At 58.2% G+C, this 21,580-nt stretch overlaps 7 protein-coding genes across 7 annotated transcripts, besides 1 other annotated feature; all 7 read left to right on the forward strand.

Annotated features, from left to right (window-relative positions):
• Window positions 1-87: 87 nt before the first annotated feature.
• LPMP_230520 (hypothetical protein) lies at window positions 88-4,305 on the forward strand (the record flags this gene model as incomplete). Its single annotated transcript, XM_010700908.1, has 1 exon — window positions 88-4,305. The coding sequence occupies one exon, from the start codon at window positions 88-90 to the stop codon at window positions 4,303-4,305; it is 4,218 nt and encodes a 1,405-aa protein (XP_010699210.1).
• Window positions 4,306-7,259: 2,954 nt separating this feature from the next.
• On the forward strand, window positions 7,260-8,096 carry LPMP_230530 (hypothetical protein; the record flags this gene model as incomplete). The annotated part of the gene is made up of 1 exon (XM_010700909.1): window positions 7,260-8,096. The coding sequence occupies one exon, from the start codon at window positions 7,260-7,262 to the stop codon at window positions 8,094-8,096; it is 837 nt and encodes a 278-aa protein (XP_010699211.1).
• A 1,225-nt stretch (window positions 8,097-9,321) lies between these two features.
• LPMP_230540 (hypothetical protein) lies at window positions 9,322-9,912 on the forward strand (the record flags this gene model as incomplete). Its single annotated transcript, XM_010700910.1, has 1 exon — window positions 9,322-9,912. The coding sequence occupies one exon, from the start codon at window positions 9,322-9,324 to the stop codon at window positions 9,910-9,912; it is 591 nt and encodes a 196-aa protein (XP_010699212.1).
• A 758-nt stretch (window positions 9,913-10,670) lies between these two features.
• On the forward strand, window positions 10,671-10,967 carry LPMP_230550 (hypothetical protein; the record flags this gene model as incomplete). Its single annotated transcript, XM_010700911.1, has 1 exon — window positions 10,671-10,967. The coding sequence occupies one exon, from the start codon at window positions 10,671-10,673 to the stop codon at window positions 10,965-10,967; it is 297 nt and encodes a 98-aa protein (XP_010699213.1).
• Window positions 10,968-15,172: 4,205 nt separating this feature from the next.
• LPMP_230560 (hypothetical protein) lies at window positions 15,173-16,228 on the forward strand (the record flags this gene model as incomplete). The annotated part of the gene is made up of 1 exon (XM_010700912.1): window positions 15,173-16,228. One exon carries the CDS (start codon window positions 15,173-15,175, stop codon window positions 16,226-16,228), a length of 1,056 nt encoding a protein of 351 aa, XP_010699214.1.
• Window positions 16,229-16,502: 274 nt separating this feature from the next.
• Window positions 16,503-16,802: a repeat region.
• Window positions 16,803-17,199: 397 nt separating this feature from the next.
• LPMP_230570 (ribosomal RNA methyltransferase-like protein) lies at window positions 17,200-18,057 on the forward strand (the record flags this gene model as incomplete). Its single annotated transcript, XM_010700913.1, has 1 exon — window positions 17,200-18,057. The coding sequence occupies one exon, from the start codon at window positions 17,200-17,202 to the stop codon at window positions 18,055-18,057; it is 858 nt and encodes a 285-aa protein (XP_010699215.1).
• A 1,216-nt stretch (window positions 18,058-19,273) lies between these two features.
• On the forward strand, window positions 19,274-21,400 carry LPMP_230580 (acetyl-CoA synthetase, putative; the record flags this gene model as incomplete). Its single annotated transcript, XM_010700914.1, has 1 exon — window positions 19,274-21,400. The coding sequence occupies one exon, from the start codon at window positions 19,274-19,276 to the stop codon at window positions 21,398-21,400; it is 2,127 nt and encodes a 708-aa protein (XP_010699216.1).
• Between the last annotated feature and the right edge of the window lie 180 nt (window positions 21,401-21,580).

Raw genomic sequence — 21,580 nt, forward strand, 5'->3', positions numbered from 1 at the left:
CCCTGGCTTACCTTCACAGACAGAGAGAGACACATCTTCGTTACCAAAGAAGCCAAGCATCCCTCTTCAGTCATCTCTCCCCCCTCCATGAACGTGACATGGCAATCCTCTATCGACCGGACGCTGCGCTCCACAGAGGCGACGCTTGAGCAGCTGCAGCACCGCCGTCTCAGCTACGATCGCGCGAAGCGAAAGGTCGACGACTACCTTGGTACATCCCCGAACGTCCACAGCGGTCAACCTGCCCTCGACATGTTCGACCAGGATTTCAGTCTACCACCACCCTTGCCACAGCACCTCCGCTACCGTGCCGCGTGCGTGGCAGGGCCGTCTCCGCCGGCGTCGACCTTGCTTGATTACTCGACCCCGGCGCGGCGGTCGCGCCTACTATCGTCGGCAGCTGATGGTGCGGATCAACGGCCGACTGATTTGTCGTCCTCACCGCTGCAGCTCGTCAATGCACAGGTGCGCGGCGCGCTGTTGGAACTGGAGCTTGAGAAAGCGAAGCGGGCCGACAGCGTCCGCGAACTGGCTTACCGCACCACCGCCGAGTTTGCTGAAATGCGTAGTCTCATCACGCAGCTGCAGACAGAGAACGGGGCGCTGAAGAAGTCCGTACGCGCGCTGGAAGGCCGCCTCGGGTGTGGGGGCAACTCGGACGGCCTGCATAAGAGCGCAGCAAACGGCACAGCTACGACCGACGATGGCGCGTTCTCCGTTACCTCCTTGGGAGCGCTGGCCCCGCCAACGCGCGCGGGAACGTTGCCCTCTGTGGCTATCAACAGTCGATTTGGCCTTGGGCATGACGCTACGATGCCTGCCAGTGCAGCGGCGTCTCTCGTGGCCCGCGTGGAAGCGCTCGAGAGCGGCTTTGCTCGGCAGCAGCAGCACATAGAGGACCGGCAGACACGCGTGACAAGCGCTCTGCACGAACTGGTCAAGGCGGAGGTGGGCTCCGAGATATCGCAGGTGCGGGCGCTGGCGCGGGAGGCGGCCCGCGATAGCGCAGAAGACTTGCTGAAGTTGCGGCTTTCTGCCTTGCAGTCGAGCACTCAGGCAGACCTTCAGAGGGCGCTGCACGCCGCATCGGCGAGCGAAACTGTGGCCCAGCACGTACAGCAGCAGTGCCACGAGTCAGAGCAACGGCTATCTTCGCACATGCTCAAGGTGCAGGCACAGCTGTCAGAGTGGCAACGCACACACGGCGGCAATGCATCGGGCAGCAGCACCACCGTCGCCACGTCGGGGACGAGCCAGGAGGAGAAGGAGCGTGTAGCCGCGGTGGAACGCCGCCTTGACGAGCAGCTGTGCAGCATGCAAAGTCAACTGCAACAGTACCGTTCCGGTGTCGAGACACAAATCGACCGCCTGGCACAGCAACACAATGCGCTCTCCGGCGTGGTGGAAGGGAAGGCTGATGCCGCTGAGTTACTGGCAGTGCGCGAACATCTAGGGGAGCAGCAGAGAGGTGACAGCAGTGGATGGATGTCACGTGACCAGGTGACCGCCCTGCTTCGGGCGCAGCTGCAGCCCCTTTATGACGAGATGCACAAGGCACAGGCCATGGCGCAAGAGAGCCTTGACAATACCGATGCTTGGAGGCGGGAAGCTGCGAGGCGCTTTGCCACAGTCGAGGCGGGCATGAAAGCGCAGTCCGCGGAAACGCAGCAAGATCAGCAATGGCAGAGCTGCGCACGTGATGTACAGCAGGTGCGGACAGAGATGAACAGCGTCCAGCCCCGCGTCGCCGAGGCAGTACGGCAAGCCAAGACGGAGTTGGTGAACGTCTGGGATGCCAAACTGCAACTACTGGAGGAGCGTACACAGCAGATCCACCGAGAGCGCCAGCAGCAAACCGACGCGCAGCTGCGGCAGCTGCAGCAGACACTGGTAGAACAGCAGGAAGCGCTGCAGCGAGCTCGCATGACAGGGGAGTCCGTGGAAGAGCGCCTACGGCGGACGGAGGCGGCGCTTGCTGCGGTTGAGATGACCTTGCCACGCACGGCGGAAGATGTTCGGGTCAAGTACGAGGCGCTGCAGGCAGTCATGCAGCAGACGTGCGTACTTCCGGTGACTCGGGTGAAACAGGACATCGACGCAGCACAGCGCAAACTGCAGGCGGTGGAGGAAGACCGGGCAATGCTGAACAACAGCTGGAAGCAGCAGCTGGCGGAGGCACAGCACTACCACGAGGAACGCGTCCAACACACTCGAGAGGTGTTCGAGCAGCGATTCGCTCACCACAAGGAGCTCTACGAGGAACTCCGGACGCAGCAAACCTTGCAGCGGCGCGCCACGGAGGAGCAGCATCAGCAACTCATGGACCGCGTCCGCCACCTTCAACAACAACAGCATAGGTTCTCGAGCGTGGTGGCGCCGATGACCGTGCGCGAGCAGTCTGCAGAGGTGGCAAGCACTCATGCACTGGCGACAGCAGCATCGATTTCTATAGCCGGTACGACAGCTTCGGGGGAGTACCAGCGCAGCCTGCAACTGCTAGACAGCAGGCTTCAGGATCTCGATAGCCGCCTCGACACAGTGGAGGAAGCAAGCGCTAGTGTACCGCTCACCATCGCAGACGCGACAAGCTCGGTGGCGAAACGTCTGGAGGGGCTTCAAGATCGCGTTCAAGCTCAGGTAGAGGACTGGCAGAGGCGGCACAATGAACTAGAGCGCGATACAGAACGGCAGCTGAGTGCGCTGTCAAGGAGGTGTTCGGAAACATTAGCGTTCATCGACGCTCAGTCGGCGCGCACGACGTGTGCAATGGACGAGGCACTTTCCCCACTGAAACTCGTCACTTGTCTTTTGACTGACAAGTCGTGTCTTCAGCACTTGGCGCTTCGCCTGCGAGACTACCTGGCGCTGACACTCGAAGAAACGCCTGCTTTGGCTGACGTGCGGGTGCACTTAGCGACACTCGCAAAGACGCTGGAAGCGGTGCAGGCATCCATGCAACAGGCGCAGCACGAGATTGCCGGACTCAGTGAAAGGAGCCGTGCGGATCAAGCGCCTGGCGCCGTTCCCCCCTCAAGCTCAGAGATGGAATCTGCCACAGCTGCAGAGGCAGCGACTGCAAGACAGGAGATGCTCGATCTCATCCATAACTTACAGGTAACGCTGGAGGAGCAACGCGAGCGTCAGGATCACCTCGAAGAAAGCCTGCGTCACCTCACGGTACAGCAACTCGCCACTGTTACCAAGGAGCTCGCCGAGGTCAAGCAGGTAGCAGAGAGCGTCTCGCTGGAGATTGCCAAGCATTCCGACCACTGCAACGCACTTCAGTCCGCGCAGCGGCAGCAGCTGCCGACGCTGCAGAAGTACGTGCAGGATATCGTCCAGGTGGTCGAGTCGAACCAGTCGTCACAGCTGGACCCGATCCAGCTGCGGCTGCGCGCCGTCGAGGATCGCCAGAAGCATCTGCAGACGCGGCTGGAGGAAGCCAATGCTACCCAGGAAGCGGATGTCGTGCAGAGGGTACAAGAGCTGCACAAGAGGATGGACCAGCAGTCGGAGAAGGTGCACAAAGCTCTTGAGGGGCAACTCGCAAGTTTGCGCGACGAGGTGATAGCCACACGGACAGACGCCGACTCTCTGGCAAAGCGCGTGGCGGCCACAGAGCAGGCGAGGGAACACGTGATGGGCATGCTAGCGACTCTGCAAGCCGCGGCGCCACCCGCCAAAGCGGCAGAAGCACTCATGACACCCGATGCTGTGGCAGAGGAGCCTTTGGATATCAGAGAAATCGATGAACGGCTCACTCAACTAGAAAAGCAGGCACACGACTCGGTGTCTGTGACAGCCGAGATGTTGGGAGCATTTCGTGATCAACTTCAGAATGTTGTGGGTCGCTTTGCGGCGGCCGCCGCGCAGCTTACCGGGCACACAGAGCGCAGTGGCGCAAGAGCGGCGGTGGCTGCCACAGAGGGCGCATCCTCCCTACAGCCACCCATTCACAGTCTTGAGGATGTCTTCTTATTTCTTCTTGAGCGACTCCTCCAGCTTCAGCAGGCACTGCAACAACTGCAGTCGAGCACAGTGGATACGCTGGAGATCCTCGAACGGCACGAAGAGAGTGTCGCGTCACTACCAATGCTCCAGCACACGGTAGATTTGATGGCTGACACCCTCATGCCACTCGCCGAGCGGCTCGGCGTGGAGAGAGGTGCCGTCTGCACTATTTCACCTCAGCAGCAGCAGCACCACCATCACCATAACCACACCTCGCTATTCCCGCCCTCACGCAGCAGCAGTGACTCTGAGAACAGTGAGTGGGTCAGTGAGGGACTGCCTGGACACGTTTAGAGCGGAAAGAAAGCGAGAAGGAGAGTGCAGTAGCTGGTGGAGCGGGGGATATGCGGTGTTGTCACTGCTCCCATCGTCCCTCTCCCACGGTCCGATTTACTGGCTCGCTGGTCCTGCTGCGCAGATGTGCCCTCTCTCCTCCCTCTCGTGTGCTTAGCTTGTTTGTATGCCCCTGTGCCTATGTTTCCCTTGGAAAGGCAGTCGTCATTCATCCACAGCTCCCTTTTTGCAGCCTCCACCGCGTCCTCCCGCTACTACAACGTCATGGAGCGGCACCTCTACCTGGGCAACTTCGGATGCGGGTGCGTACAGGTGCACCTTTCCGTTGAACACGTCGGTGGCAACCAGGTGAACGCCGTCTACTCTTCATCCCCTTGACTCCTTTCGCCCCCTTCCTCCGTTTGTCGACGCCTTTTCCACTGCCACCGTCACTACTACTGCGAAACGTAGAGGAACGCAGGTCGTCGTCATCTCTGGTATGGAGGGGCGCTACTGACAGCCCCACACACGGCCTCCTGCACATTCCGCCACACACCCCTCCACTGCAGACACTTGTTCACGGAGATGACGGCGTCCTCCGTCGAGCTGGAGCAGCTGAAGCGACAACTTGTCGCGAGATACGAAGAGGAGATTAACGCGGAGCTCGATGCCCGAGTGGCCGCCGCTGCCGGGGATGAATCAATTCCGATGCTATCTTCCACCCCCTCGTACCTTTATCAGCAACTCCTCTGTCTGCGCGCCGGTCGCCCATACGGCGACGGGGTACCGACGAACGCCTCAGAGACAGTGCAGCTGCTGGCAGAGAACCAACCTCCACCTGAAGTGATGCTCCTGCAGCGAATGCGCCAGGCACAGGACGAGAGTCTCCGACTGCTCGCCACTCGCACAGTCGCGACAATACGAGAGTCCGCTGAGCAAGATGCAGCAGCAGTAGCAGCACCTCCTGTGGATGATGCGGTAGGCGCTGTTGGAGCGCCCGAAGAAGTTGCTATCAGGCCCTTTACCGCGGAGGAGCGGATGACGTTGCTGTCACGACTTGCAGAAGGTAGCATACCATCGCCCCTCGCAGAATCAGTGGCTTCGAAATTTGCTCCTGCCGGTGCCACCCCTCACCCCGCTGATGATGATGTCGTTGATCACGATGAATGTATTGCCAAGGCTTGTGGGGATCAGGGCGAGGCGGAGAACAAGGTGGAAAACAAAGAAGCGGGAGAGGCGAGTGAAGAGGCACCCGCTGAGATTGCGGCAGGACAACAGTGACAGACACGGTCTGAGAAGGTGAAGACTGCTGCGCGTGTCTTCTCCTCTTGCTCTGGCGATGGCGTACAACCCATCCTCCCCTCCCCTCCTTGTTGTATCTCAAACACTGGTCGTGCCGCGCACTCCTCCTTAACTGCTCTCCAGCAGCATCTCATTTTTCCCCTCCTGGTGTTCTGTGAGACGTTGTTGGCTTGTGTGTGTGTGTGCGTGCGTGTCACGGTGCGTGTTAGGAGGAGGGTGTGCGCGGAGATGTCGCCTACTTTGGAACTCGATGTTTATTTATGTGCTTCATTTGAAGCCTCCGTCTCCCCCCCCCCCCCCCCTCCGACCCGCTTTTCCTTTTGGTATGACCGTTGCTCTGCGCTGCGCTCGTCCTTTCACCATCATTTTTGTTTTCTCGGGCTTGGGAGTGGAGTTGTGCTTGGCGCCTCGTCTTCATACGAGCAAGACAGGAGAAGGGACCTAGTCGTTCTTCCAGTGAAAGACAAGACGGGCAGTGGCCATGCGCGCAGACCTGCTCAGTTCCGTTCTTTCCTACTGTTGAGGGGGCGTCTGTGCACGTACGTGCCTGCATAACAACAGCTGTGCGAAGGGCAAGGCGGAAAGAAAAGGAAGGGAAAAAGAGTCTCTCTCCACTGCTGCTGTGAGCACTTCAGCAGTGCGTTCACAGTTGTTGAGAAGGCGGCGAGCCGCCCCATAGCGGCCTCCGTAGCTCATCTGTACGCTGCCGTATACGGGCGTTGCTTGTGTAACCGCCAGCCCTTTTTTTTTTCTCAAACGCCATTCCTCTTCCTTCGCCCATACTCTCACTCCTTCCCAAGCCATCTCCTTCCCATTTATCCATATCCCTGCTAGCCACACTGAAGTTGGCTCGCTAGGCAACTACGGCACCCAGGCACGTCAGTATTAGGCACACACATACATACACACACGCGTGCACGTGTGTTTTCTCTGGCACATCAGCAGCAGTGTAGAAAAATAACAGGAAAACGCGCCTGCGTATCGTGTGCGCGTCTCCATCTCCGCTGTCCCCCCCCCCCGGCCCTTCAGCCTCCCGTTTCATATTTTATTTCTTGTTCTTGCGGTCACAACTTTCAGAAAGAGATACACACTCACTCACTCACTCACTCACTCACTCACACACGCGCGCGCGCACATTTCCTTTTCCTCCGCTGACTCGTTTTCTCTGCTTTTCGCTCACGCATCGACCACGTTGCTCGCTCGCGCCTCGGTTTCTCTGCTTTCTCCCCTCGGCTGCCACCAACCGTTATCACATCGCGTCTGTAGTCTCTGCGCCTGTGCCGGTGCCCGGGGGGTCGGCGTGCTCCGCTCGCTCCGTTTCAGCGCTGCGCCTCTTTTTCCTGCGTTTGCTGCGCCGCGTGCCCCCCTCTCCATCACGTGGGGCTTTTCAGTGCCGTCTGCATGCGCATGCGCGAGTGGGTCCACGACTCACGCCCTGGCCCGAAGACGTCATCCACCTTGGCAGCGCATCACACAGTCCTTTTCACAGCGCAATGGGTCAGCCAAACACGAAAGACTCAAAGCGGCGTCGCGTAGGCCTACCTGGCGCAATCGTCAGCGGCACCAACCAACCTACCTGCGTCTGGCCGACGGCAGTCAGTGACAGCGTGCTGCAGCAGGCTGGCGCGACGTCAGGAGCCACACGCCACTCCGACCCGAGCAGCGTGCACAGCATGAGCCGCAGCTCGCTGCCGCGTCCGCCGACGGATCCCGACAGCACCGCTGGAGGTATGACCGGCAACGTCCCCGCTATCACCTTCCCCATTGTTCTGCGCTACCAGGACCAGGATGTCCGTGCTCTGATCGAGGCGAGGAAGTCGGTGTACGTCGCCGTGGAGGCAATGAGTTGGCAGCCGCTGCCCATGACGCCGAGCACAGACTCCTTCTATGCGCTACTGGAGCTCCCGCCTGGCAACCACAACTACCGCTTCCTTGTCAATGGAATGGAGGTGGTGGATAGCACGCAGCCGCTGGCGCCAGGGACGGCCTCGCCAAACATGCCTGTCCCCCCGCAGGCTCCGTCGCTGCCCGTCGGTTTAGCGGTGGCGCAACCGCTGCCTAAGCCAGTTGCAGCCCGTGACGGCAAGCCGGCCAACACCATCTTTCTGAACGACGTGTTGCTGACAACAAAAGAAGACGACGACATCATGGACAATGGGGAGGGCTGGGGCCAGGAGCCGATCATGTTCGAGGAGTCCCGCAAGTACCCACCGATCGTCCCACTGCACCTGCGGTACACACCTCTCAATACCCCACCTACGCTGGTCCGCTGCTCCCGCGACGGTCGCATGGCGGTCATGGACACTGGTGGAGAGCACAACTCCCGTGTGCCACCAGAGCACCTGCCCCTGCCACTTAGCGTCACGATCAACCACGTGTACTTCCAGCGCCGCGAGGACCACGCCGTCATGGGTGTAACAACGCGCTACTGTAACAAGTACACGACGGTTGTCTACTACTCGCACTTGCCAGCGAACCCGATCGACTCCTTGGAGTCACTGAAGACGTAATGTATGAAGGGCGTCGCAGAGGACAGAAGAGAAAGAGGGTGGGGAATCGACGCCCGGGTATGGTCAGTGCGGTGGATGGGGTACGCATTCTACATCCCGTGACCCTTCTCTCCTCCTCCTCCTCTCACCGTCGCGTGTGTCTTTGTATTCTTGCTGTTGTTCTGTTGCCGCCTCATCAGCTGCTCTCCGTAGCCGTGCGGGTGCACCTCGTAAGTGTCTTTGTTTTTTTTTTCTCACTTCAGGGTTGTTTCGACTGACGTTAGGTGTGTACGTGTGGGGAGTTTCTCTCCCCCCTCCCTCCCCACTCCCCACTCTCCAAACCCTCGCCATTCATTGGGAGGAGAGCAGCGGGGAGTTACTCAATAACGTGCAAAGAATACACAATCAACAGCGGCAAAGAAAAAGGGGGCCAGCACGTCCCTCAGGCAGCGTGAATACACAGAGCAGATAAGAAAGGCTCTGAAGAAGGGAGGCACAGCACAGGGAGGAGGAGTGGACCGTCTTGATAGAGTCGCATAGGTGCACGCGTGTTGTGGGCCGACTGCGCTCCCTCCCCGCCTTCGGTGTATCGGTCCTTCCTGCAGGAGTGCTCAGGGAATGCAATGCAGGGGTGGACAGTGTTGGAAAGTTTAAGAGCAACTACTCCGGCTAATGAATGAGTGGATAAAGCTAAGAAACAAGGAACATGCCTCTCGCGTGTGCGCCCCACAGTACTCGTATCCTCTTCTGTGTGATGCTCCTCTCTTACCCTGTGGTGATTCTACGTACCCTTTTCCCCCCTCTCCCCCCCCTTTCTACACGCACACACAAGCACCTCACTGCGCCTCTACATCTATGCACTCGTACATGCAGCACTTTTTAGCTAACGGACACAGGCGAACACGGACAACCGCGCGTGCACATTCGTATAAGTCACCCACATAACTCCTCCCTCCCACCCCTAACAAAAAAAAAAGGAGAGATGAAGGGACAATTGATGCGTTTTATCGTGGCAGCACTAGCGGTGCTGTCGTGCTCTCTCCTTGGCCTCGTCACTGCTTCCAGCGACGCAAGCAGTAGGACCCGCATCTCTGCTACCGCTCGGCCAGTTTCCGCCTTTGCAGCCCGAGCACGCCACACCGCTCAAGATGCGCTGGCCCCTATCGCAGCCAAAGTGCTTCCCTGCGTACCGCCTCCAGTCCTCGAACTGACGCCGATTTTCGCCCATGGTGCGGCATCGCTCGTTATGGTTGGTCGTTCTCTGCGCACGCCGCCTGCGGCAGTCAGCGGCGCAAAGGGCGATGAGATACTGCAGCACACGACGGCGAAGTTCGTCTACGCCGCGGGTGCCATCGTCGCCGAGCTCGCGCTGCTGAAGCTAGTCTACCATGAGCCCTATCGTAACCAGCGCAAAAACCGCGCCAACCGCTTCTTCGCCACAGCAGCCGGCTTCATCCTCTCTGTGCTTCTCACCGCTCTCCCGAATGATTTAATCGACACGAGTCTCGTGGGTATCTTCTACTTTCAGCTGTCGAGTCAGGTGTACACACCGGCAATAGTGTGCGGGCAACTGCTGCGCGTCTATCTGGCAGCCCTCGTGCCGGCGCTGCCACCTCTGTCGGCTGCCTACACAGCCTTCCTGGCCTACTGGGCTGACGGCTTCGCAGGTGGTTTCTCCGCCACACAGGTTCGTGAAGCATGGGCAGAGGTAATCTTAACCCTAGTAGTAATCTGTGCCTTTGTGTTCTCCATGTCAGCCCGCCGCGGCGCCAGTGTTGCGCCGTCGTTGTTGCCACTGGAGCCGGAGAGTGATGGCGACGACTACTACGTTGAATAGCGCACGATGGACTCGAAGAGAGGTGGCACACGCTCTCGCATTCCTTGGGCGTCCACACACACACACACATGCACGTACACATGTATCTGTATGTCTCCCTATACATGCATGGGCGTTTAGAGCTGCACATCAACGAGCGCCATTTCCCTCTTTTTTTCTTGTCCTCTGTGAGCCGGAGAACGCGCCTGTGTGTGTGTGTGTTTGCGTGCGTGCGTGTGCGCCCCTGCATTGAGGGATGTACTTTTGGTAGTACAGGCGAACGACAAGCTGCATATCCATGAAGCGTGCACCTCAGCACGAAATCACACCCCTTCTTGTTGCTTGCTCTGGTCCGTCCTCCCCGTGGACGAAAGCGCGCTCGCCTGCCTAAGAGGGTATGTGCCGCCTCTCGCTCTCTCACCTGCGTGCAGGTCGGTAGATGGGGGTGGATGGTGCATCCCTTACGTATGCACCTTGCGGACAATCCGCTCTGTGCTATTGCACGGGCCTATGCGGTCTCACCGGTTCTCATCAGCTTCTCCTCTTTTTACACACACACACATGCCAGTCTCCTCAACTGACACCTACACACGTACAAACTCTCAAAAAAGTATGCAGCAGCATCATCACGCGGCTCCCCAAAATATCTACAAATCAATTCATCCCTTCCTCTTCTTCTCGCTTCACCCCACCTTTCAGCCCCGCAGATACTCCTGCTTACGCTCTTAGCAGTACAAGCAGTGGCACACCATCACCCCCTATCTCCTACCTACATTATCATGCCCATGAACAAGCCCGCCTTCACAACGAATGAAGTCCGTGTGAAACGGCTTCAGGAGAACTACGACGAGGGGCTGCTGCGCGAGCGTATGCCGACGGCCGAACGCGAGCAGCGCGACATGCAGTGTCTATGTGTGTCCCGCGATAAGCTGATGTTTCTCTTCCAGAACGCTATGGAGGACTACAGCAGGAGTGTGAAGAACCAGAAGGTGAAGGAGTACAACGAGATGTGCATGAGAAGCACCTCGCTGCCGTCCAAGGACTGTGGCCTCAGGTTTCGCCTCCCCTTCCTGTAAAGCTGGACGGAACTCTCGGAAGCGGCGAGTGGCGGTGTGCCCCCCTTGTGGGGTGAAGGAGAGAGGGAAGGAGTGAACGAGCGTGGGCAAGAGAGGGAGGTCCCCGGTGCACGGCACGTATCGTATGAGAGAGAGAAGGGGGGGGACGGTGTGCACGTCACAAACATGGAGCCGAACACTCAGGGAGTGCGTTTGGAGGTACACGTCACTCCTCCCTCTCTACCATTGCAGCGCCCACACGCATACCACAGCCCCCCTCCTCCGACTCTCTTCTTCGTCCTTCCCTCCCTCCCTCCACGTCGCATCTTTCAAAGGAGAGAAGAAAAACAAACTGAATCCTCAGCAGAAGGGCGAAATCATTGCAACCCAAAAAGCGTTTCGGTCTTTTCACGCCGCCACTCGCTGTGATTTCTTTTTTCATTGCCTACCCGCTGACTCCACCTCCTCTCACCCAAAGCGTGATGGCTGGGCACGGCTCTACCCGTTCCCCAATGGTGAAGAGGGAGGGGGTAGGTGAAAAATGGAAAAGATGCCTTCCGCGTCGATGGCGCTTGACCCTCTCCATAGTGGCTCCTTATTCAGTCCATGCCTCTTTACCCACTTCGCTGTGGTCGCTGGGGTGTTCGTTCTCTGTCTTGTATGCACGGGTCACAGGTAGCTCGCCAGCGTTTAGCGTCAGCAATCGGCGAGTGGGACCGGAAAAGGTTGGCGGTGTGAAGAAAGGGCGCCAAGCGACAGGAAGCGATACGTCGGTGGTGCAGCAGCATATTACCGCGCCCCCTAGGCGCGCGCTTGCTTGGGTGTGGATGGGTGTGTGCAGGTACGGGACCTGATATATATATATATATGTGTGTGTGTGTTGTTTTCTTCCTTTTGCCTCTGTCGTCGCTGCTGTTGTGCTGCTCTGCGTTTGGGCGGCTCGCTCACTTTGTTGTATGAGTCAATGGTGTATTGAGTGTGATACTCGTCTGCTCGCCCCTGTGCTTGTGGGAAAGGGACGAAGGGGAGCTGCGGTGTCTGCTGCCCACCCTTCCTCTCGCGCTCCCTCCTTCCTCCCTTCGTTCCTTCGACTTTCTGCGGTTGATGGTGTCACGCCGTCTATGGAGATATGCGTGCGGGCGTGTCTTTCGCTCTTTGTTGCTCGAGGGAGGGGAGGGAGACACTCAATGTGTATTGTGGCACCGTTCATCACGCCTCTCATGCAAAAACACGATCGCCGATGCCGCCCACCGCTGCCCTCTCTATCCCCTCCCTTCCCCTTAACCAGTGCGAGTAAAGCGTGGGACAAGCCTAGGCGATACCAGGCGCGATGCATCTGTGTGGGAGTGGGAAGAAGACACACACACACACGAATGGGACAGAGGAAGAGGACAAAGGGAGGCATCCGCAACTAGCCGCTCATCTGTTGCTGGTCTTTTCTTTCATCTGCTTCACCCTCTTTCCCTCCTCCCACTTTCATAGTGCTGCACACCCATCGATGACTGCTGGGACGTTCACACACGTCCATACAAACAAACACACACGCGTAAAAGTGATTGCAGTGAACCCAATAATCGCAGGTGCAAGTGCAAGACTACTACTGAGAGGTGCCCCATATGCCGCTCGACTGAGGCTTCCACACATGCAGATCGCGCATGCAGGGAATGTGAGGCTTTGCGGGATGGTCAGATGGTGCTTGCATGCATCTCCACCCTCACCGCTTTACTCCCAAGGCCGTCCTCTCGCTACATTACCCACTGCTCTCTAATTCCTTTACTATCTCCCTTTACCTCTTCCCAACGCTTACCGTTCTCCGTCGATGTGCAACACCGGCGTTCCACTACATTGGTGACACACACACGCACACACGCATACAATGCCTTTCTATTTTCGACGCCTCAGTACGTCGCCCACCCTGACGACTTTCTCTCTCTCTCATCGCAGCGCCACTACTCGTCGTTTTTTTTTTCTCTCCACGCCAAAAGATGAACGCCGCTACCTTCACCACGAATCCCCACCGCATCGCTCGCCTACAGCAGAACTACGATGAGGGGGCGCAACGTGAGAAGATTCCGGCGGAACAACGAGAGCAGATGGATAGGCAGCTGCTCAGCTTGAGCCCCGAGTGCCTGTCGCAGCTCTTCGCAAAGGTGGCGGCGCTGCAAAAGACAAAAAAGGGTAAGTCGTCGGTGGCGTAGAAACTCGTCGTGAAGGGCGGACGCGCCATGCACCCCCACTCCGGATTGAAACCAGAGACGGATGGGACAGAAGAAGCAGAAACACACAAGCACTCGCTAGCGCAGGACGACGACAACAGGGAGTAGAAGCTAACAGGTCTGCGAAGGTCGAAGCGTGTAAGCACATGAGAAAGGAAGAAAAAGGCGCGCACAGTGGCAGGCGGAGTCACAGTACCGCCGGTGCCGCTACCGCTGCTACTCCTACTCTCCTCGCCGCTACGCCTCTCTCCCTTACTCACCCCTATATGAGTGGTGCTCGTCTTGCGCCTTTTCTTGGCTCTCTTTGTGACCTTTCTTATCGCCTCTTTTCCACGTCGATATGACGTAAATTCATTCCGCCTTTGCAGGTGCGTTTGTGTGCGCCTTCCACTGTTCGCTACGGCCATGAGTGGCGTGTGTCATGTTGCGGAGGCCCGAGCCACAAAAAAGAATGCGAGAGCGCGCAACCGCCTGCACATATTTGAAGGGAGACAAAGAGGGAAGAGGGAAGAGGCAGGAGTGGACACGATCGAGGTGAATAATCTGTCGACTACCTGGTGGGAGTATAAGCGCAAAGGCCGCCTATACAGAGCAGCTAGCCAGATGGTATATGTGTCATTCACCTTCGCCGTGCCTTGCCCTCACTGCAGAGAGGCAGCCACGTGTGTGTGTGTGTGTGTGTGTGTGTGTGTGTGTGTGTGCCGCACACGCATGTCCTCTTGCTCCAGTCCTCTCTCTCTTCTGCGCATGGGCGTTCTTTTTCTGTTTGGTTGTTTGTGCGTGGGCAGGCATTTGTTGCGCTCCGCTCGCCTTTTCCCGTTGGTACTCTCAGGACTGTACAGGTGAGGCGTCGATGACGTCTTCTTGACGAAGTCTGTCTGATCCCCGCGCTTCATCTGCCTTCGCCCCTACCCCCTACCCCTCCTATCTTCTCTCAGCCGCCTGCCTCTCTCTCGTTCTCTCAAGCGCGAGCCTTCTTCGTTGTCCACTCGTGCCCCACCCTTCCCTTTGAAGGCATCTTCCTCTGACGCAGCCAGCTGCGCTGTTCTTCCTTAAAAGTGAGGCAGCATATTGCCTCATACGCCTCTCGCGTGTTGTTTTATGGCATCGCTGGCCAGCGCTCTCCCTCCTCGGCCCTTTCCTCCCCTCTCCATATGCATATGTATATGTGTTCGTTCAACGGGGATGTTGTGTAGCCGGGCTCGCTTAGTGGACAAGAGCCCGTGCTCTGTGATCATGCGTGTCTGTGTGAGTGCGTGGCCGCTCCCTCTGTCTTCCTCCCTGGCGCATGGGGTTTCGCGTGGTTTCCCTCTCTTCGTCTCAGCGCCATAAGTAAATACATGTATGTATATGTATGTATATGTATACGTATAACGTGCACAACAGCCGCAAACGAAAGCAACGATAAAGACGCCTTCGAGGTGAGCCAGACGCGCTCCCCGAGACCGCCTTTTGGGGAGGGCATACCAACGTACGGCTGCGTATATGCCCGAGTGCGGCCGTCACAACCCCCCCCCCTCCCCTCCCCGGTCCGTTTTGCATTTTTTTCTTTGCTGCTGTTGTTGTTCAAATCGATCCCTGAAGACGACTCTCCGCTATTCTGCCCCGGGCTCGCTCGCACTCAAGCCTTCTTCCTCTCCCCCCTCCCTCTGACTCCCTCCCCCCGTACTCCCTTCTCTCGATGCGCAGGAAGGCGAACGTTGTCGAGCAAACAAAGCAGCACGCTGTGGAGGGACTCCTTATGAGAGTGCACTGGAGACGAAAAAGCTGCAAAAGAGAGGAGTCCATCTTCAAACTTTGATGTGTGACTGAGTGAGTGTGTGGGTGCGGGGTAAACGGGGCGCATGTAGTGACGATGCTTTGTTGTTGCCCGCTCTTCTCGAGATCACAAGACCTAGCGAGGCTCTGCCACAGGAACACTGACGTACACACAGAGGCAGACTTGATTCACTGTGCCGAAGAACCGAGCAAGTGAGAGTCTGACGGACCACACAGACACCACGCGACTCAATGCCCTCCTACGAGAGTCGGCACATGCTGCGAGTGCTCGACTCACCAGAGGTACTGGCCAAGTCGTTCATCAGCTACTGCAAACGCCATAACGTGACGACTCGAGGACGGTGCCGTATAGGCTTCGTGCATCGTTCCCCTCCGCACAACACACACACCCGCCCTGACAACTACCTCCTGCGCGGCCTCATAGCGAACAGGGACATCTCCAAGGATGAAAACGTGGTCATAATGCCCGTCACGGCATGCCTGCATCCCGGCACCGCCTTCCGTTGCGAGCCTTTCTGGAGGCTGCTGGCACCGGAGGTGCAATCGGTACTGGGCAACTTGGCGTGTGCATACAACAGCCGCATCGTCGACCGCTCACTCATCCGACACAATCAGCTTCTCCTCGCGCTCTACATGACGTACCTAGTGCTGCAGCGGAACTGCAACCCGCCGCAGCTCTCGGCAGTGCCAGGCGGCGACGCCATCGACTACATCAACTTCATGCCGCGAAATGAGGGAAATTTTGAGCAATTAGCCGCGCACCTCGCAGGGTGGCTGGATGCACCGGAGATCTGCCGCAGCGCCCAGGCCTCGCTCGCCTCACATTTTCAGCTGACTCAGGCCGAGGTGCGCCCTGTGATCATCTACGCCCTGTGCATGATCTACAGTCGCATGGTCCCCATGGACCACCGCGCGTGCCTGCAGTACGCCCTCCAGTCGACGCCATTGGCCCGCGCTTGGGACAATATCGAGGCCACGGCCGCCCCTGCCGCACTCCCACCCCCATCCTCTGCAGGGGGCGCTGGTGTCGGCAGCAGCGATGTGAACCCCTCGCTTGTGCGAGACCCCATCTCTTTCCTGTGCCCTGTCATTGACATGTGCAACCATAGTGACAACGAAAACGTCGCTGTCATGGTGCCAGATAACCACGCAGCGTCGGTGGCAGGACCCGCTATTTGCCTGCGAACCCTCTGCCCTGTCGCGAAGGGAGAGGAGCTCACCATGAAGTACGGTGCTGCCCCTCATGAGCTTAAGCTCATATGGGGTATGCAGGACATTCTCCAGTAGTCGTCTATGGGGTACAGTGGAGGGGGGTGTAAGAGCACTCGTATGTGTTAGGGAGCGTACACACTGTCGCAGTCCATAGCGGGTGCGTGGGCCGCGGGGAGCGATGGTGATGACCAAAAGTACGGTCGTGAATGCAAGGGTTTGATTGGCTTGCCCCTCCCCTCCCCCCGCCCTCGACCAGTCCCTTCCTGGAGTGCAAGCTCGAATACGGCACTTTCTTCTTCAGCGTGCTTACTCAACCATGAGCAGAATCAGCACACGAACGCATACGTAACCCCACGGCGATGCCACTGCACTACAACTCAGGGTAGATCTACAATTACGCTGAACATCACCGTGACACAGTAAAAGCAAAGCCAGTAAGTGAAAGGGCGTGTGTGCTGCATTGACGACACGATTTCGAAGTGGACTGGCACAAGCGCCATCATGGCTGCAAGTCTCTTTGGCACCACGGAAGCCCAGAGCCTTCCGCCGACACCACTGGTCCGCCGCCGTGCCCGAGGACGAGCTGTAGACTCTTGGCATCCCCACAAGGAGTCGGTACTGGACCCTGATACCCCGCGGTGAGGTGCCCGGCATCATCACTGCTGGAGCGCAGTATGCAAAGAGGAGCCGCGCCCAACCAAGAGGCTAACATCCATGAAAGGGAAAGACGCGAGTGAGAAGGACGTGTATAATAGCCCAACGTGCGTGTGTATCGGTGGAGGAGTCCCCGCATGCGTCATCGTAGTGACAGTCACGTGACGAACACAAACAAAAAAAGAAGAAAAAGTGGGGGACCTCACGCCTGCGGAAGGGCGGCCACACACGCGGATGGTGAATGCATCTGTGGGTGCGTGCGTTAGTTGGGGGGTGCCAAACCACTGTTGGCGCCTTCTTCCCCCTCCTCTACCTCCTTCCACCGATTTCCGCCTTTTCGTCTTTCTTCTCGTCGTATGTGCCGCAGCAAAGCGCAGTTCAGTGCTTAGGAGATGCGCGCCACACTGGCCTGCTGGCAGGGCACCAGCCGACAGTGGATGCAGCGGCAGTCGCAAGACCCGTTTGTGACCAAGGCGCGCCAGGACGGCTACGTCGCACGCAGCGCCTACAAGCTGATCCACATGGACGACCGCTTTCACCTCTTTGATCGCCAGCATACACGCATCGTGGTGGACCTCGGCTGCAGCCCGGGTGGGTGGTGCCAGGTGATACGCGAGAGGGCCGGCGACCGCTGCTTCCTCCTTGGCGTCGATCTTCTGCCCATCAAGGCGAAGATCCCGAACGCTGTTATTGTGCAGGGTGACTTTACAGAGGCTGCCACAGAAGAGAAACTTGTGAAGCACCTTGCGCATCACAGTGCTACTCTCGGCAGAACCGATACAGTGACAGCGGCGGCAGCGTCGCCCGCCTCTTGCTTTACCGGAGTGGATATCGTCACGTCGGACATGTGCCCTAACCGAATGGGCGGCTCTCAAGATCGGCAGCGCATTGCGCAGTTGAATCTGCAAGCCATCAACGTCTGCGCACCGCTGCTGCGGACTGGCGGACACTTTGTATGCAAAGTGCTCGGGAGCCGCGCTGCCTACGAGGAGCTGTGGTGCCTCCTGTCCCGTCTCTTCCTCACTGTGCACACGTGTAAGCCGCCGGCGAGTCGCATGCACAGCGATGAGGCTTTCTTGGTGGCGCTTGGCAAGCTTGCGGCACCGCGTCCGGCATCATTCACCACTCGAAGCTGCGCCTCGAGAGCGGCCATGAGCAAAGCTAATAGAGACAATGGCGGTGGGAGTCATTTCGGCCTGGACGACTGGCCAGGGTTTTGCCGAGCAGGAAGGAGTCAGCGGTGGAGCTGAGCTTTTCCAGCTGGGAGGGAAAGAGCGAGAGAAAGAGGTTGGAAGAAGGACTGTTAGAGGAGAAAGCTAGCGGTATGCGTGGGTGTGTATTATGTTGTTCTGCTGAAGACCCATTGCGCCTCATTACCTGCCTCATCTGAACGAGTGTTAAGGACACGGTGGCACATAGGTGAGCGGGGAAACATGAAGAAGATGCACTCGAAGAGCAGTTTCGGCACGTAATCACCCGTCGCATGTCCTACACCCGTACACTGGTAAGCAGGACGGCTTAACACGCTTTGAACACAGGTCGTGCTGTGTGAGCACTTCTTGTGTAAGCGCCACATTCAGCACTTGGACTGCTTGAGATGCATCCACCTCTCCACCCACTAGAAGAGGATTCACCAGCACGTGCACGCATGAACTTGGTCCCTTTCTCCTCGTCCCTCTCCTCTCTCTCTCTCGCCTTCTCATTTGTCATCGTCATCTTTCCCAAATGCATTTGCCTCCTGGAACGCCCAAACAGTGCAAACTCATTTCCTCCGCTCCTTTGCCTCTCCCCACTCCTCCCTCTGTGTCCTTTTCTTCCACGTCTCCCTCCCTGCGTGTGGGCGCCTTTTTTGTTGTTGTTCTCCTTTTTTCGTATGGCAATTCGCTCTGCTTTTGTTTTCCTGTCGCGTTCAAGACTTTACACGAAAACGATCACCCACCAAATACACACTCAAACGTGCCTGATCGCTTGTTGCCTCTCTCTCTCTTCTGCGCTACGCTCGACTCGCTGGAGCCCTCGCAAGCGACCTCTCCCTCACCTCCACCTCCCTCACCACCCCCTCTTCGACTCCGCTGCATCGTGAGGTATGCGGACATAGTCGGTGCAAACGACGGTACCACGAGCACAAGAGCTATCATACCAGAAAACGCTACACGGCGAAAACAAAGAGGTGGCAAGACTCATCGTGCGCCACGTGGCGGAGGGCAGTCAGACTCTCCCTCGCTTGCAGGAAATCTTCTTCGGTCTCTTCGTTGCATTCCTCCACCCCACCCGCGGAGGCGCACGCACGTACACCGACACACAGCCGTACCCAGACGCCCAGTGCTCGTATATACAGCGTTTGTGCGTGCCCACGTGGTTTTATGTGCCTATTGGCCCCTCCGTACACCCTCGCTTCCTTTATCGACCTCCACTCTCACTTCAACCAACTGTAGTCGTAGTTGCCTCCGTACTTCTGCTTGAGCCATGAGCCACAATACGGACTCCGCGCACGAGGTGCCGTCGGCCTCGCTGGATCAGGCGTGCAACTCATCCAGCCAGATCTCCGCTGCACAACTCGTGAGCAACTTCAAGAGGGTGCTAGACTCGAACATTGTGAACCCAACGGAAGCGAACCGCAAAAAATCGTGCATCGGCTCCGAACTTGATTCTCGCATGCGCATCTACGAGTACTCCGTTGCGCAGAACGACGCCTTCTGGGCGGAAATTGCGCGGCGCGACTTCTATTGGAAGCAGACCTGGGCGGATGACAACCACGTCAAGTCGTACAACTTCGACAAATCCAAGGGGCCCATCTTTGTGAAGTGGTTCGAGGGCGCCGTGACCAATGTCTGCCACAACGCGTTGGACCGCCACCTGCCAGCACACAGGGAGCGCGTGTGCTTTTACTTTGAAGGCAACGACCCAAGCGTGAAGGAGACGATTACGTATGGCGACATGTACACCAGAGTGGTAGAGCTGGCAAACGTGCTGAGGTACCAGTACGGTATTGAAAAGGGCGACCGTGTTGGCCTGTACCTGCCCATGATCCCGTGCGCTGCGGTGGCCATGCTTGCCTGCGCCCGCATCGGCGCTGTCATAACTGTGGTCTTCGGAGGCTTCTCCGCACAGGCGCTCAGCTCACGTCTGAAGGATTCTAGGGCAAAGCTGCTTATCACAGCTGACGCGTCCTCTCGCGGCACAAAGTTGATTCCTCTCAAGGACGTGGCAGACAAAGCGCTGAAGACGTTGGAAGAAGAAGGTATGCCGATCCCGTGCCTCGTCGCTGAAAATGGAAACCGTGATAGCTGCAAGATGAAGGAAGGCCGCGATACCTGGTGCAGCGACGCCGTAGCGCGGCTGACGCCGGAGCAGCACCTGGAGTGCCCGGTGGAGTGGATGGAGGCGGAGGATGTGCTGTTCCTGCTCTACACCTCTGGCAGCACCGGGAAGCCCAAGGCCATCGAGCACACGACGGCAGGCTACATGGTGTACGCCGCCACCACCTTCAAGTACAGCTTCGACTACCATATGGACGATGTGTACTTCTGCACGGCAGACGTGGGCTGGATCACAGGCCACAGCTACGTCGTGTATGGCCCGATGATCCACTGCGCCACGTCAGTGCTGTTCGAGGGCGTGCCCAGCTACCCCGACTACTCGCGCTGGTGGCAGCTTATCGAGAAGTACAAGGTGTCCATCTTCTACACCGCGCCGACCGCGATTCGCTCCCTCATACAGGCTGGCGACGACTACCCCAAGGCGTGCGACCGCAGCACCCTGCGTGTGCTTGGCTCCGTCGGTGAGCCGATCAACGTGGAGGCGTGGAAGTGGCTGCGCGAGGTCGGCGGCGAGGGTCACTGCGATGTGTCGGACACGTGGTGGCAGACGGAGACGGGCGGTCACATGATTACACCGATGCCAGGATGCACCCCGATGAAGCCCGGTAGTGCAACGCTGCCGTTCTTCGGTATCGAGCCGGTCATTCTCGACCCCATGAACCGGCATGAGAAGAACGGCCCAGCGGAGGGCCTGCTTGCCATTCGCGCGCCGTGGCCCGGTATGGCTCGCACCATCTTTGGTGACCACGCCCTCTTTGAGCAAACCTACTTTTCTGTGGACGGGTACTATCTGACAGGCGACGGTGCTCGCCGCGACGCAGACGGCTACTACTGGATCACTGGCCGCGTCGATGATGTGCTGAACGTGAGCGGGCACCGCATCGGCACCAGCGAGATAGAAGAGGCCGTCAACACCCACCCAGCTGTGGCGGAAAGCGCCGCGGTTGGATTCCCTCACAAGATCAAGGGTGAGGGCATCTACGTGTACCTCGCATTCCGCAGCGAGGTGAAGGCAACACCGGTGCTGGTTAACGAAGTGAAGGCGACGGTGCGCAAGGTAATCGGTCCGCTGGCCACGCCGGACGTGGTGCAGGTGGCTCACCTCGGCCTGCCAAAGACGCGATCTGGCAAGATTGTGCGCAGAATCCTGCGCAAGGTGGCTGCTGGGGTGTACACAGAGCTGGGCGACACCACGACGCTTGCGAACCCTGATGTTATCGACGACCTCACCGCTGAGCACCAGCGACTGTGCCCTCCTCACGAGGCACTGTAGTCACACATCGGGGAGCGCACGTGCAGAGACATGCACGCTGGGCTGAAGAGAGAAAAAATGCAGGTCGAATGAATGGGCAAGAGAAGCAAAGGACTGACAGCGAGCTGGCTTCCGCTCGCGTGACCTCGAAACGCCCCCTGCTCCTCTCTCCCTCTGGTCGCTGCCCCCCTCCCCCGTCCC

Source organism: Leishmania panamensis (genome assembly GCF_000755165.1).
Source record: "Leishmania panamensis strain MHOM/PA/94/PSC-1 chromosome 23 sequence".
In the NCBI taxonomy this organism is placed as follows: Eukaryota; Euglenozoa; class Kinetoplastea; order Trypanosomatida; family Trypanosomatidae; genus Leishmania; species Leishmania panamensis.